Genomic DNA, 14,351 nt, shown 5'->3' on the forward strand with positions numbered 1-14,351 from the left:
TCACACTGTCCTCTGTCACACTGTCCTCTGTCACACTGTCCCCTCTGTCCTCTGTCACACTGTCCTCTGTCACACTGTCCTCTGTCACACTGTCCCCTTCCGTCCTCTGTCACACTGTCCTCTGTCACACTGTCCCCTCTGTCCTCTGTCACACTGTCCTCTGTCCTCTGTCACACTGTCCTCTGTCCTCTGTCACACTGTCCCCTCTGTCCTCTGTCACACTGTCCCCTCTGCCCTCCTCACACTGTCCCCTCTGTCCTCTGTCACACTGTCCTCTGTCCTCTGTCACACTGTCCTCTGCCCTCTGTCACACTGTCCCCTCTGTCCTCTGTCACACTGTCCTCTGTCCTCTGTCACACTGTCCTCTGTCACACTGTCCCCTCTGTCCTCTGTCACACTGTCCTCTGTCACACTGTCCTCTGTCCTCTGTCCTCTGTCATCTGTCACACTGTCCTCTGTCCTCTGTCACACTGTCCCCTGTCCTCCTCACACTGTCCCCTCTGTCCTCTGTCACACTGTCCTCTGTCACACTGTCCTCTGTCCTCTGTCACACTGTCCCCTCTGTCCTCTGTCACACTGCACTGGTGAGGTCGTTGGTTCCCATAACTACTTCTGATGTCAGGAAGGTCACTGGGATACGGAAGTCAAACAGCACAGTTTGGTGCTGCTGACATCTAGTCGGTTCTGGTTAATTCCCGATGTTCTGACAAAGTCGATAGGTTGATGTTGACAACTTTCTACCAACATTTCATTGCTCTTACGGAGGAACATCAGTCTCACTCCATCTTTCCCACTGACATCAGACTCGTTTTAAAACACTCATACTGACAGGTCTAGGTTTTAATAAACCATGTAATATCAACAAGAAAATTTGTAAACCCCGCTTATCCATGCTGTTCTCACTTCGTTCGTACACCTGTTGTTGTTGTATATTTTAAATGTATTGTCTTGTTTGCTGACATGTACACTTTTGGTCCTGAGACAACCACAGCCTGCCTTTATTCTTCAGCACTTTCGTTATTTACACAGTAACTCTGCTGTCCCTTGTCCTTCATAATGAACCTTTTGCTTTAAGAATTCACAGATTTGTAGATATCTGAGTTTTCAACTTTGCTAGTACAGGAAATAGTTCCCCTTATACCTAAGCATGTAATTCATGTTTAAAAATTCCAAGACAAATTTTGTATAACATTGTTTACTATCAAAGACTACTTTATGCTTCAAGTTATTTCCAGAGAGGTCATATAAATTATACCCCATCAATAATATATGTATATCTTTATAACCTAACATCTGTGAGATATATTTAAAATTATTAATGAAGTTGAACAACTTTAGTTTTATGTAAAATTCCTTTTTTTTTTGCTGTTGTCCTAAAAGGAGTTCCGACTACCTCAGGAACAGTGGCTGATTAGTTTTTCCACATCCTAAAAAATCACCATGAGACACCCTCAGGAGTCTGTCCATTGCAGGCACTTACAGGTTGTTTTTCTTGACATTAACTGGCATCTTCATCCTCGTCACAAATTGTAAAGGACTGAGTGGCATCTTTTTGTGCCAGCAACAAAGCTAGAATTTCTAATGTTTCTTAGATGCTGGTAACATCATAGCTCTGAGATAGTCAGTGAAAAGTATCTTCCGCCTCAGATACAGTTTCCAGCATCGCAACCTTCCCTCCGCATGTTGAATATTGCAATACTTTATTGGGAGAAACGTGTTCTGAACACTCCATAAAGAATGCACAAACAAGCTTTCAGCATACACCACGGTAAAGGGCTCAAGGTTTCTTACTCAGCGTTTATATAAATAAAAAACTGAAATTGGCGACTTTCTGCAGATTCTACCACCCCTGTTTCCTCAGAGGCTAACCTGTTTGCTTTTTCTCAGTTTAAGGCCAACAGTCCAGCTGTGACTTTTGAACTAACGGGGGAGACAGATGGTATCTTCATGATAGAAGGGGATGGACTTCTGTATTACACCAGTGCCCTGGACAGAGAAACAAGGGCAGTTCATCATCTCCAGGTGAGCCAAGGCCAGTGGGGTGGAACTCCAGCCTCTGCAGCACCCTTGTTCCTGGAATCCCCCAGCACCTCCTGAAGTTAGCGCACACAGTACAATCCTCATATGACCTCCCTCCCTCCCTCCCTCCCTCCCTCCCTCCCTTCCTTCCCCCCTCCCCTGACACTCCCCTCTAAAACCAACTGCAGAGTGGTGTGGCTTTTTGACCAGAGTAATCCAATTTACATGACCAAAGTCCTCAGATGGCTGTACTCATTCAGGTGCTGGGGCTGAACCCCAGCAATAAGCCTCTGCTGTGAACTGGTGCTTGACCTGTGGCTGTTGTGTGGTCTGCACACCCACAATGCGGGTAGCATCAATGCTGGGAAGAGCCACTGGGGCCCCAGAATGCAGAAGGAACAGACAGTCAGAGGCCTACTGGAAATGCCCTTCCCTTTTCTTTTCCCCATAGCTTCCCAGTGGGTGTCTGAATAGCTAGAAAGGCAGAGAGCTAACTGAAAAAGAGCAAGCGGGCACTTGTCTGTCACTTTCTGCCATGGGCTCTGTAGACTGACCACTGTGCCAGCTCTGAGGAGTCATGGCACAGCATCATCTATAGCAGGGTGTGCCCTGGGTCCAGTAGCCTTCATGACGGGAAAGCTGTGGCCATCATCATCAGGCTAGCTTAACTAATTGGACCCCCATTTTAGCAGCACACAATTTGGGCTTTTGTGGGTTCTTCTGCAGTCACCAGGCCATTGATCTTTTGAGTTTTAAGTTCCTTTAAGTGACTTTTGGGCATATGATCTGAAGTCCAGGGACACTAAGGCAGTTTCCTTTTCTTCAACAACAGCTTGCAGCACTGGATTCTCACGGAAGTATAGTGGAGGGCCCAGTCCCCATCACCATAGAAGTCAAGGACATCAATGACAATCGACCCATGTTTCTCCAGTCAAGATATGAAGGCTCAGTGAGGCAGAACTCTCGCCCAGGTAATAGGCAGGAGCCTGAGTATGTCTGTGACTAACGACAGGGTGTATGATAGAAGAGTGGGATTGTGTGGCCGGCAGTTGTCACACTCACTCCTTAAGAACTTACTTTCTTGTGTAAATTTCATAGCGATCTGAATGTTGTTTGATATTACCTGCTGCTCTGGACCAGAGTCCCCCATCCTTGGCCCTGGTGCATCTTGTGTACTGTAGGATGCTGGAAACACTCCCCACTCTAAGCTGTGGCAATAAAAATGTCTGTAGGAGGGCTGGAGAGATGGCTCAGTAAGAGCCCTGCTGCTCTTCAGAGAACCTGAGTTGAGTTCCGAGTACTCATGCTGGGTGGCTCACAATCACCTGTAATTAGCTCCAGGGGACCCAGTGCCTTCTGGCCTCTGTGGGCACCTACATTTGTGTGCACATACTCATCCTCCCCACATAATCAAAAACAAAGTAAATCTTTAAAAGAGTCTTGAGAGTTTGCCAAATGTACCATGAGAGGCAAAACTATGCTTCTTTAGTGAACTTTCAAGTACCATGCAGCTCTCCAATACTCAGGAATTGTCTGGAAAGACGAGCTTGCTCCCCCATAGCTAGTGGAAAGCTTAGAGCCACTGTGGTTCCTTTTCCCATGGCTGTCCCTAGCTGTGGCCCAACCCTTCTCTCGATATTTCCATCCACTCATAAGAAGAGGCCATTTGTGTTACTTGACCGTTTCCTTTCCCTGTCTTCAGCCACCATTCAGGAGAGCTGTACTGTCCCTGTCCCCTGTCCCTGGGAGGTATACCAAGACTCACTTATGCAGACTTGGCTACATCAGAATCTTCCAGACAGTAACATCTTTTCTTTTTATGAATCAAATCTTCTAGAGAAGTGATTTTCAAAATTTGGGGCCTCAGGACTTCTGTGTTAACTTACAAGTTGGGGGGAACTTACACAAATTTTTAAACCTGTGAATTTTACCTAGTGGTATCCTAGTTGGTGTTTAATAGCTGCTTCTCCTGGGGTGAGTGAGAAGGAGAATGATTCGTGGCATTTGCAAGGTTTCATGATACAAATACTCTACCATGGCCTATTTCAAATTACCAGTGCTGTTGATAAGTGAGTTTTATAGACCTTGGGTCTGGTTAGTTTTAGTGCATGTTGCTTTTATTTGCAACATTTTTTATAATCAAGTTTATAAAAAAATTTAAAAATAATCGACTCAAAAATTTCCGAAACTTCAGAATTGTGCTCTCACAAGGTGAGTCCAGTGCAGCACTGGTTAACATCTACCAGCATGTAGTCTTAGAAATTAAAACAGTTTATTAAATAATTTAAAAGAACACAGAGAGTTTAATGAAAAGTGTATTTTTCAAGACAAAAATAATTTTGTCATAATGGGAAAATGACATTGTTTTAATCTTAGCAAATTTCTTCAATGTCTGGAGGGATAAAAAAAACAATTGGGTTAATAGTCTATTTCTACATTCTTGCTGCTATCAGATGCTATTTTGGTTGAAGTAGTATGTGACAAAAATTAGCCTCACACAAATCTGTAGTTTAGGAAAAGAATATTTTAATAGTGATTTCAGATATTATGGAATTCTTTGATATAATATCAAAACTTGAAAAGTGGATGTTGCTTACAGATAAGTAGCAGTCGTTAATGGTGTATTTTGTACTATTTTTTACATTAAAACCCATCAAATTATCTTGGTCTTAAATGGATCTTTCTCACATGTGATTTCTAACATCATAAACTTCTTGAAATATGCCCAGGGACTCTCATAGGCTCCCGGACCATACTTTGAAGAAACCCTATTGCAGGGAAATGGAGCAAAATAAAGATTCATTTCTCCACTTAGGAACTCGGCACTTTCACATTTCATCCCTGCATCTCAGGAGGCAAACATGGATATAGATGGCTTAAGCTTTAATTCTCCTTTTTCTGTGTATGCTTTGTTACCAGGAAAGCCTTTCATGTACGTCAATGCTACAGACCTGGATGATCCAGCTACTCCCAATGGCCAGCTTTTTTACCAAATTGTCATCCAGCTTCCCACAATCAACAATGTTATGTACTTTCAGATCAACAATAAAACTGGGGCAATATCGCTTACCCAAGAAGGTAAGTCAAGGCCAGTTCTTCATGAATCTCAGTCAGAGGAAGGGCTGTCACCTTTGGAGACATTTCCTTTCTTCTTCTCCTCCCCTACTCACTTTAGGCTCCCAGGAACTGGATCCAGTTAAGAATCCCTCCTACAATCTGGTGGTCTCAGTGAAGGACATGGGGGGCCAGAGTGAGAATTCCTTCAGTGACACCACATCTGTGGATATTACTGTGAGGGAGAATATCTGGAAAGCGCCAGAGCCTGTGGAGATTACAGAAAACTCAACTGATCCTCATCCCATCAAAATCACCCAGGTAGTGTCACGTGACGTCTACAGCTAACTAAGATCCATACCTTGTGGTGTAGAGACCTATTCTCATTGTCTTCAGTCATTGTTCTACTAGATACATTTTGCATCGTGTAATTAGAAAGCAAATTAAGTAACTAAGGCCCTACATCTCCGTTGTTTATCATCACCAGCAGAAAACTTGCACACACACACACACACACACACACACACACACACACACACACACAGGAGACTTCACTCACACTCACTTTAGGAGGAGATGCTGTGGTGTTTTATTGTTCACATCAAGCAGTGTGAAATATGGCTGCTTTATAGCGGGTTATGTGACATGTGCTAAACCCTCAGTACATGTTGTTAGTAGCAATATCAGAGAAGCAGGCTCTATCGATGTATCAGGTCTTACTATAGAGTACTTTTTGTTGTTGTTTATAAAATAACTCTAGGGATTGGCAATTATTTTTAGCTCTGAAATCTTCCAGACTTAAATATTTGAGGGTGGGCACCTCATGTATGCACTACATGTCTCTACAGAATGATTGAAGAAAAGTCTAAGGTAGTGGTTCTCAACCTGTGGGTCGAGACCCCTTTTGGGGTTGAATGACTTTTGCAGGGGTCGAGTATCAGATATCATGCTTACCAGATATTTACATTACAATTCATAACAGTAGCAAAGTCACAGTTTTGAGGTAGCAATGAAAATAATTTTATGGCCGGGGGGGTCACCACGACATGAGGAACTGTATTGAAGGGTCGCAGAATTAGGAAGGTTGAGGACCACTGGTCTAAATCATCTTCTATTGATCTTAATTCATCTTAATTGTGGGTTCTAGAAGCACATCATACATCATGGTTTAGTCTTAGAGTATTTCAGCTATGAAGTACACTTTGCTTCATAAATGGATGTTACATCCAGTCAAAGTTCTGGAAGAAAACAACCCACAGACTCTTCCATGTGTTTGCAAGGATTGCTTCAGGGAAGGAAGAATTCCTTTGTCTGCTTATTTTTAAAATTAGTTTAGGTTGAAAGTTAAAAAAAAAGTGTAACTCAGTTGTCCTAAGAAATCACTGGCATGCAGAGTTGTGAGAAATTGTGAAGTGAGAAGCAAGAACGAGTTGCTTCTCAGGCTCTTTGTCCAATCACGTCTTTTCTCAGCATTCTCTTTGTCCACACAGGTGCAGTGGAATGACCCAGGTGCTCACTATTCCTTAATCAACAAGGAGAAGCTACCAAAGTTCCCATTCTCAATTGACCAGGAAGGAAATATTTATGTCACTCAGCCCTTGGACCGAGAGGAAAAGGACTCAGTAAGTAAAATGGAAAGTTTCATAGGCTATTGCCTGTGACAGATCCTATGTCTGCTTACAGTTGAGGACAAAATTAACTGTGCATTGAAAATCCTGTGTTCTAGAGCCTAGAAGTTTATGGGTTCTCGAAGACATGATAATTTGATAGCTTTCCCACAAGCCCAACTCATTTTATTCCCCTCCCCCATTTCTCAGTACTAAGCACATTGACACTAAGGCCAGAGACGGTAAGGGAAACAGTTATTTCTCTACCTATTAAGGTGGATGGTGAAGGAGTCTTAACACTGATCTTTATATTGCAGCATGTTTTCTTTGCAACTGCTAAGGATGAGAATGGAAGACCACTTGCATTCCCAGTGGACATTCATGTGAAAGTTATCGACATTAATGACAACCCACCGACATGTCCGTCTAAAGTGACTGTATTTGAAGTCCAGGAGAATGAAATAGTGGGTAAGAAGTGAGAGCTTTCAGATGCTGTCAGCCTGTCTTCCTTAATGCTTCTGGGACCCTTTCTAGCCTGGAGTGTCAGGCAGCTCTATTCTGCAGCCCCTTGTCCACGTCTAGTGCAGCATAGAGATGGAAGTACCTGAGAGTTACACAGGCACAGTGTTTTAGAATAAACAGTGTCTCGAGTTCTTCAAGGCGGGACTTTTATAACTGCATCAGCACCACTGTTTTAATGGCAGTTACCCTCAGTACTACGTCACTGCACAACAGCATCCTATGTACATTTCCAGGAGGGTCCCCCTTGCAAGATTTCCCTTCAGTTATCTTATTTGACTGCTAAACAACTCACTTGTAAAGAGATAAAACCTCATCCAATTTGCTAAAGGACTTGATCATTTATGTCCACAGTCAGACACCCCACAATGAGTAGGCAACACCAAGTTCAGCTTACCTCCGAGTCTCTCTTTCTAGGAAGCCAAGGGTAACTGGGGAAGCTGGCCAGTGAAGCTGAGCCCCAGGCTTAGTTGTCCTCTTGATCTTCCAACATTTGAGAAGACTGTCTCTCCTGACAGCTCTAAGTTTGTATGGGAACAACACTGTAAGAGTGTTATTGGTTTCTGAGTTTGTCGTCTCTTCCCTGGATTTGGGACTTTGGTCTGTTGCCTGCTTGGAGCTGAGCCATTGAGCAGGCTGGTGTTTCTCGTGTGTTTGAGTGGTGTGCTTTCTAGGTTTGCGAGACTGGTAACTTTGCTCTCCTTGTGGGTGGAGCCTACCTGTCTAGGGATGGACGTTCTCGCCCGTGTCCTTGGATTCTTCTGCTCTGGCTGCACACAGCTTTGACACAGCAGCTGCTTTCTTGGTGGCTTGGCGGGTTTTCCTTCCTCGTGGTCCTTCTTTTCCTCTTGGGGATGGATGTCACACAGAGGTGGCTATCCATGTGTTCTATGGAGGCCTTCTTTGTTCATTTATTGCAGTTCTTGCTTCAATGGGAAGGGTTAAATTATAGCTTGAAAGAGTTCAGTAGGTATAAAAATAAAGTGACAATTGTATAATGGTGTAATACATAACAGCCAACAAACGCTTTAATGAAATCAGGGATGGCCTATGGTGCTGAAGAAAGGTGGGAAAACCTGTACAGAGCTTTGTAGATGATGCTGCATGTCTCTTTATATGGGGTTGCACATATGTTATATTTGTTGTCTATTGCCACATAACAAATTGTCCCCAAATTTAGCAGTTTACAATGACAGACACTCGTTACGTCAGTTTCTGTGAGTCATGAACCTGATTGAAGTTCAGTTTGGGCCTCTGATTCAGAGGGACAGGAAGAGGGAGGGAGACAGAGAGAAGCGATGTGGAAGACACAGCATGTCTCTAACCTGATCTTGGAGGTGACATCCCAACACTTGGGCCACATGCATCTCATCAGGATCAAGTATTGGGCTCCACTCACAATGGGAAGGTGGAAGTCATGGAGATGAGGAGTGTCAGGGCCCATTTGAGGCTGCCTAACTCATGGGAAGAGGATAGTGCAGTTTTCTTAGACTGGTGATGTCATTGTTAGTAATACAAATTGTTCAGGGGCTCAGTATGCTACCTGTTTCTTGAGAAGTGAGAATTTATTTTGTAAAAGTGCTTCATGAAGTCTTTAAAGGAAGAGGAATACTATTATAAATCCCTAGATATATTTTCTGTATGCAGCTCGTGGGAGTCTTAGACAATGCACCTCCTTCCCGAGGGCTTGCTGCTCAGTTCAGCTATGAAGACACGCACAAGTAGAAACATTAACACACAAATCACCAATTTATTTCTCTTAAGGTCACGGTGTCCACTTTGGTGTCTAGGTAGTCAGTATCTTATAGGGCTTGTATTCCTAAGTCTTAGGAGTACCTGAATCCTACCTGGGACCAAGACCAGAAATTGTAGGCTCTCCAGAGGTCTCTCACCTTAAAATAGTCCTAGATGCTCTCAAGTGTTGCTGTGTATGTCCCCGAATCAGCATGGGTTGCCCCTTGTCTTGAGTCTCTCAGAGGCAGGGTACTCCTTTCACTTCCGGTTCATCCAGAGCCCCCCTGCTCTCACCAAGGGATGTCTGTGATGCCAACAGTCCTCACTATGCCTCTGGCAGCTGGAAGTTTCCTGTGGAGAGAATAGCCTCATGTTCTTAGCATCACGTGTACTTGCCTAGAGGAAGTATTCAAAATGCTCTTCTTGGGAGAACACGTGTTGCCACAAAGTTTCCCCCAGTTGTGATGCATCTGGAAAGAAGCAGCTGCTGTTACATGAGTACAAATTCACAGCGGTCCCTGAGTCCGACCCATGTGCGCTGTGGGTGCCTGGTACCACTGCAGATACAGCATTCTCCCTGTCCATTCTCTGAAACCCAACCCTGAAAGAGTCTATGTAAGCCAGAGGAGTGAACTGATGTAAGTGAAGGGTGTAATCCAATCCAAACAAATCTTCAAATAGTCACTTCAAATAAATCTCAGGTGGGATTCGTACTGTGTGTAAGGAAACCCACAGTTCCCATTTTCATTTATGGATCTGGATGACCCCCCAACCTATCAGAACTTGCCCAAAGCTGGTGGGACGTAGAATCACACCCACTGACCTCTGGAACTCCTGGGCCAAAACACTCACAGGCATGGAATACACAGGGCCATAGCATGTGGCGTGCACGCATGGGTGTGTGTGTGTGTGTGTGTGTGTGTGTGTGTGTGTGTGTGTGAGAGAGAGAGAGAGAGAGAGAGAGAGAGAGAGAGAGAGAGAGAGATCCCTCCTCTCTCAAAGCAAAGAAAAGAACAACAAATAAAAAAAATAAGGTGGGTAGCTGCTGAGGAATGATGCTAAGGTTGCCCGCTGACTTCTTCCACATCCACATGTAAGTACACATACACCAACAGACACACAGGCACGTAGGGTGAGGGCTCAGTGGTGGGCCTTAATCTAATCTGACTGGAGTTCCTGTGATAAATTTGGATGCCAAGGTACAGAGGGGAAACGCACAGGGAGGAAGAAATAGCCAGGGAGAGGAGCTTGGAGGAAAGCGACCTTGGCAACACTGGATTTCATGTTTCCAATCTCCAGGACTCTGAGAAAGCAGGTTTCTGTTAATCTCTCAATCCACAATACTTCAGGCCAGTATTGGCTAACTAGTCTACCTCAGTGTTCAACCAAGCAGACCATGGAAAAATGCAAGGAGCCAAAATAATTCTAAACGTCTGTTCATTACTCCTGATAGTTCCCGTGTTTTCTCAGAAGTGGTTTATGAATCACATGGAGCTGAAGTGAGTGGTTGGTTGTCTTCCTCTCCACAGGTAGCAGCATCGGGTTCTTTACTGCCCATGACATGGATGAGGCAAACACGGCCAACAGTATTTTGAAGTACAGACTTGCAGACCAAACTCCCAAAGTTCCCTCAGATGGACTCTTTCTCATTCAAGAATACGAGGGAAAGGTCCAGTTAGGGAAACAGTCCTTGAAGAAGCAGGACAATCCTCAATACAACTTAACAGTAGAGGTGTCTGACAAAGGTGAGTCTGCCCCTGCTCTGGTTGGTAGACACAGCGATTTTCCTTCTACTTAAGTTTTGAGAGGCCGTTCTCATGCCAGGAGAATCCTCTGATTCCTCTGTGAATCTGAGAAACCCAGATGTGGCTGTTTTGACAACATTTTGTTGCTTTGATCCTCTGAGAACCAGGAGTCAAGGGGGATTCAGGACCATCTATCTCAAAGGGGACGCCTTTGAGAAGAACAGAAGGGAAGGTGATCCTGGAGATCACCAGACAGCAACATTAGCTTGATCACGACAAAAGGAGCACTGGTGGTTCTGGACCAGGAGCACCCTGAGGAGCATTCCAAATGGCTGTCTGGAATTCCGCAGTGCGTCATCTCTGAGGATGGGCCTGTCTTAGCATCACTACTGGCTCAGTAACCGGCTGGGGGCAGCCTATGGCAGATGCGGCTTTGGTGCAAATGCAGTGTTGGTCACCGTATAACAGTGCAGCACCAGGCTATTGGTCTAGTTGCAAGAGTCTGCCAGGCACAGTCTCATGGCTACCGTAACCACAAAATAGGAAAGCGGATTCTCTTTCCCTGTCCTTGCTTTCAGTATCTGTGGAAGACAGTGGTGGAGAATGTGTCTTGAAGAGTTCTGCCTTTTCTCGTCAGCTTCTGAGTGCAGCTAGACAATACCAGGAGACGTTTTTCCCCAATCCTTGTATACTGTCCAAGCAGGTAGTTCTTAACCTCTATTGGGCAGAGGAGTCTTTAAGGATCACATGGAAATTTCCCAATCTCAAACACATCTCCACATCCACAGACAAATGTGCCACTATTCTGGGGCATTATATTCCTGGAAGGTAACTGTTCCATGAAATACTTCTGTAGTTGTTTTCTGAGGACCACAGCTTACATAGGTGTGAAAAAGAAAGTAATATTCGTTCATATGTATTTCTTATTTTTTGCTTTTCCGTGGGTGTTGATGTCCTGGGAGAACTTGAGTTTAGCAAGCTCCAATACAAAATGCCTGTCTGTCAAGTTCCCAGGGAAGCTAGTAACTTGATGCATAATGAGGGTCTGAAGCTGTTTAGCACTATGTGAGAAGGTACAGTTAGGTGATTGTAATAAATCCCCCTACCCATGGTGAAGTGGCAGATTCACACTATCAGCCACCCATGCTTTCAGGGTCTGATCACCACACAAAGCATCAGAGATGCCCAGATGAACAAGACCCAGTGTCTGTCCCTAAGGGAGTGCTCCTTTTGTCAAGAAAGGTGGACACACACATCAACAAGCTGTAGGGACCCATACAAGGGAGACATACACAGTCACGGGGAGAGCAGGTAAGGCCCTCAGAGGTTAGTTTACCTAACCCCAAAGTTTGGGTGAACTAGGTTTTGAAGAATAACTTAAGGAAGTGTGGGGATTCCGTGTGTAAAGACATCAGAGTCTGTAGTAGTTGAAAATGTAAGAGTGTAGGGGAGCTGGAGAGCCAGCTCAGTGGTCAAAAGCTCTGCTGCTCTTCCAGAGGGACCCTGTTTGGTTCCTAGAACCCACGGTGGGTGGCTCACTACTGCCTGTGACTAGTTCCAGAGGATCCAGCATCCTCCTCTGGTCTCTACAGGCGCCCATCAAATGATCAAGGGTTGTCACATGCATCTGTAATCTCGGTACTGGGGAGTTCGAGGCAGCAAATGTTTCCTCAGGGCTCATGCCCAGTCAGCCTAGCCTATTTGCCACGTTCCAGGCCAGTGAGAGACCCAAGAAGAAAAAGGTGGATAGCACCTGAGGAATGACACCTGAGGTCACACACACACACACACACACACACACACACACACACACACACACACACACAAGCACATGTTCATGCACACACATGAATAAGAAGGAAGAGCCTGATAAGCAGAAAACTCATCACCGTCCCAAACAAGGCTTTTGCAGAGACTAGAGCCAGTAAGTTCAGAGCCTTGAACCATTTCTATCTGTAAATGTTCTGGGGATCAGCTCCAACTTTAATCAATATCTGTTTGGTTATAACCAGATTAGGAATTATATTCAACTTCTCGGCCAATGCATTGAGCGCAAGCTCTGGGGTGACTATGTGGGCAGATCAGTGAGGACAACAGCCGGAAGTGAAAGGCTTTCTCAAAGGGGGTGGCCAAAATAGGTTAAAGGACCCAGAGTTAAGGGAAGCTAACAGGAGGTATGATGTGTGTGTGGGAGGGGGTGATGTGTGTGTGGGGGATGGTGAACAGGGGGCGAGTGGGGACGTTCACCCTGAATCTTGAAAGAACTTCAGGAGACAGAAAGACCTGTGCTCATAGACAGGGATGAAGGACATGCCACCACTTTCTTCTGTCCTTCCTCCCATCTCCTGCCAGCCCCCACTGGCAGAACCTAGCTGTTAGTGGAAGGACAAGGACATCACCAATGAGGTTGATCCAGCCTGAATCTGAGCACAGAGTAGAGTAAAAAGCTAGCACAGAATTCTGGCCTACTATCAGTCATGTGACCTTAAGCAGGTTTCCTAATGTCTCTACTTCCTGGCTTCTGCATTTAAAAAGTGGATGAGGACGATAATGTTACACACATTATGAAGTAACTATGTCAAGAGATGAGTAACACACACAAGGCCTGTCACACAGGCTTGGGACACACAGAACACTAACATTCGTGTTGGGATGAGGACCTTGGTTTTGTTGTTCTCCACATTGTGTAGATAAGCTGATGGGCACAGAGGCATACAGTGACACTCCCATGTTCTCAATCTCTGGTGTATGGAAGGGCCAGAATTCAAGTAATGGGATCCCAGAGCCCAGTGCATTGTATTATAGTTCAAAAGATGGCAGCACCCTTCTCCCCCAATAAATTACTCCTCTCTGTCATTCTGGCTTCCTCCTAGACAGCCTCCCACAACACACCTGCCAGCCATGCTCATCTTGGACCTAGGATCCAACTGCTGATTCTAATCAGTCTTTGACTTGTCAAACCACCCTCAAAGCCAGTGCCATTTCCCCAGGGTTCTGTGAACTACCTCTCAGCCTCCCTTGGAGGTGAATCATGCCCCTTTCTCCCTTACTTGGAGGAGAGGAAAGCTGGTGGCCTTGAACCTCTCTGCCATGTCAGACGGGGCTATCTGGGCAGATGTACTCTGAGAAGAATAGACAGCCTATGGGATGCTCAGCAGCATCGCTGCAAGGAACAGTTTCACTTTGGACTTCAGAGACTACTGCATAGCATCCACCTGTCCCAGAAGGGAGGCTGCTTCACAGAAAAACAGCCATCTTGCATGGCGGAAAAGCCCTCCCTTGCATGGGGCAGTGGGAAGCTCAGGGAAGCATCTCAGGGCCCAGTCTGGCTTCCACCTCCTCTTGATGACCTGCTTGTGGTGAGGTGGGGAGCAGAGCAGGCTCCATTCACATGAACTGTGAAATCGTGGCACCAGCTGTCACGTCATTTGCATATATATATATGTATACACACACACACACACACACACACACACACACACACACACACACACACACACACACACACACATATATTTTACCAAGTCCTGATGCTAATGCATGATTTCCAATGAGAATTCTGTGGTATGACTTTGGTTTTCAGATTTCAAGACTCTCTGTTTTGTGCAAGTCAACGTTATTGATATCAATGACCAGATTCCCATCTTTGAAGTATCAGACGTGAGTAGATGTC

The 14,351-nt window shown here is 45.1% G+C and overlaps 1 protein-coding gene across 2 annotated transcripts in view; it reads left to right on the plus strand.

Annotated features, from left to right (window-relative positions):
• Positions 1 to 14,351, plus strand: part of Cdh17 (cadherin 17) — a 60,024-nt gene that overhangs the window by 15,375 nt on the left and 30,298 nt on the right. Inside the window, exons 3-10 of one of the 2 annotated variants that reach the window (XM_052718029.1) lie at positions 1,888 to 2,022; positions 2,852 to 2,990; positions 4,939 to 5,097; positions 5,195 to 5,394; positions 6,564 to 6,695; positions 6,998 to 7,148; positions 10,463 to 10,678; positions 14,262 to 14,338. In XM_052718029.1, coding sequence (XP_052573989.1) covers positions 1,888 to 2,022; positions 2,852 to 2,990; positions 4,939 to 5,097; positions 5,195 to 5,394; positions 6,564 to 6,695; positions 6,998 to 7,148; positions 10,463 to 10,678; positions 14,262 to 14,338 — 1,209 coding nt within the window. Of the gene's footprint in view, positions 1 to 1,887; positions 2,023 to 2,851; positions 2,991 to 4,938; positions 5,098 to 5,194; positions 5,395 to 6,563; positions 6,696 to 6,997; positions 7,149 to 10,462; positions 10,679 to 14,261; positions 14,339 to 14,351 lie in introns of those variants that run through there. The other variant, XM_052718030.1, reaches the window with a different exon arrangement.

The sequence above is a fragment of the Peromyscus californicus genome, unplaced genomic scaffold (genome assembly GCF_007827085.1).
Source record: "Peromyscus californicus insignis strain IS unplaced genomic scaffold, ASM782708v3 Scaffold_5__1_contigs__length_169319896, whole genome shotgun sequence".
In the NCBI taxonomy this organism is placed as follows: Eukaryota; Metazoa; Chordata; class Mammalia; order Rodentia; family Cricetidae; genus Peromyscus; species Peromyscus californicus.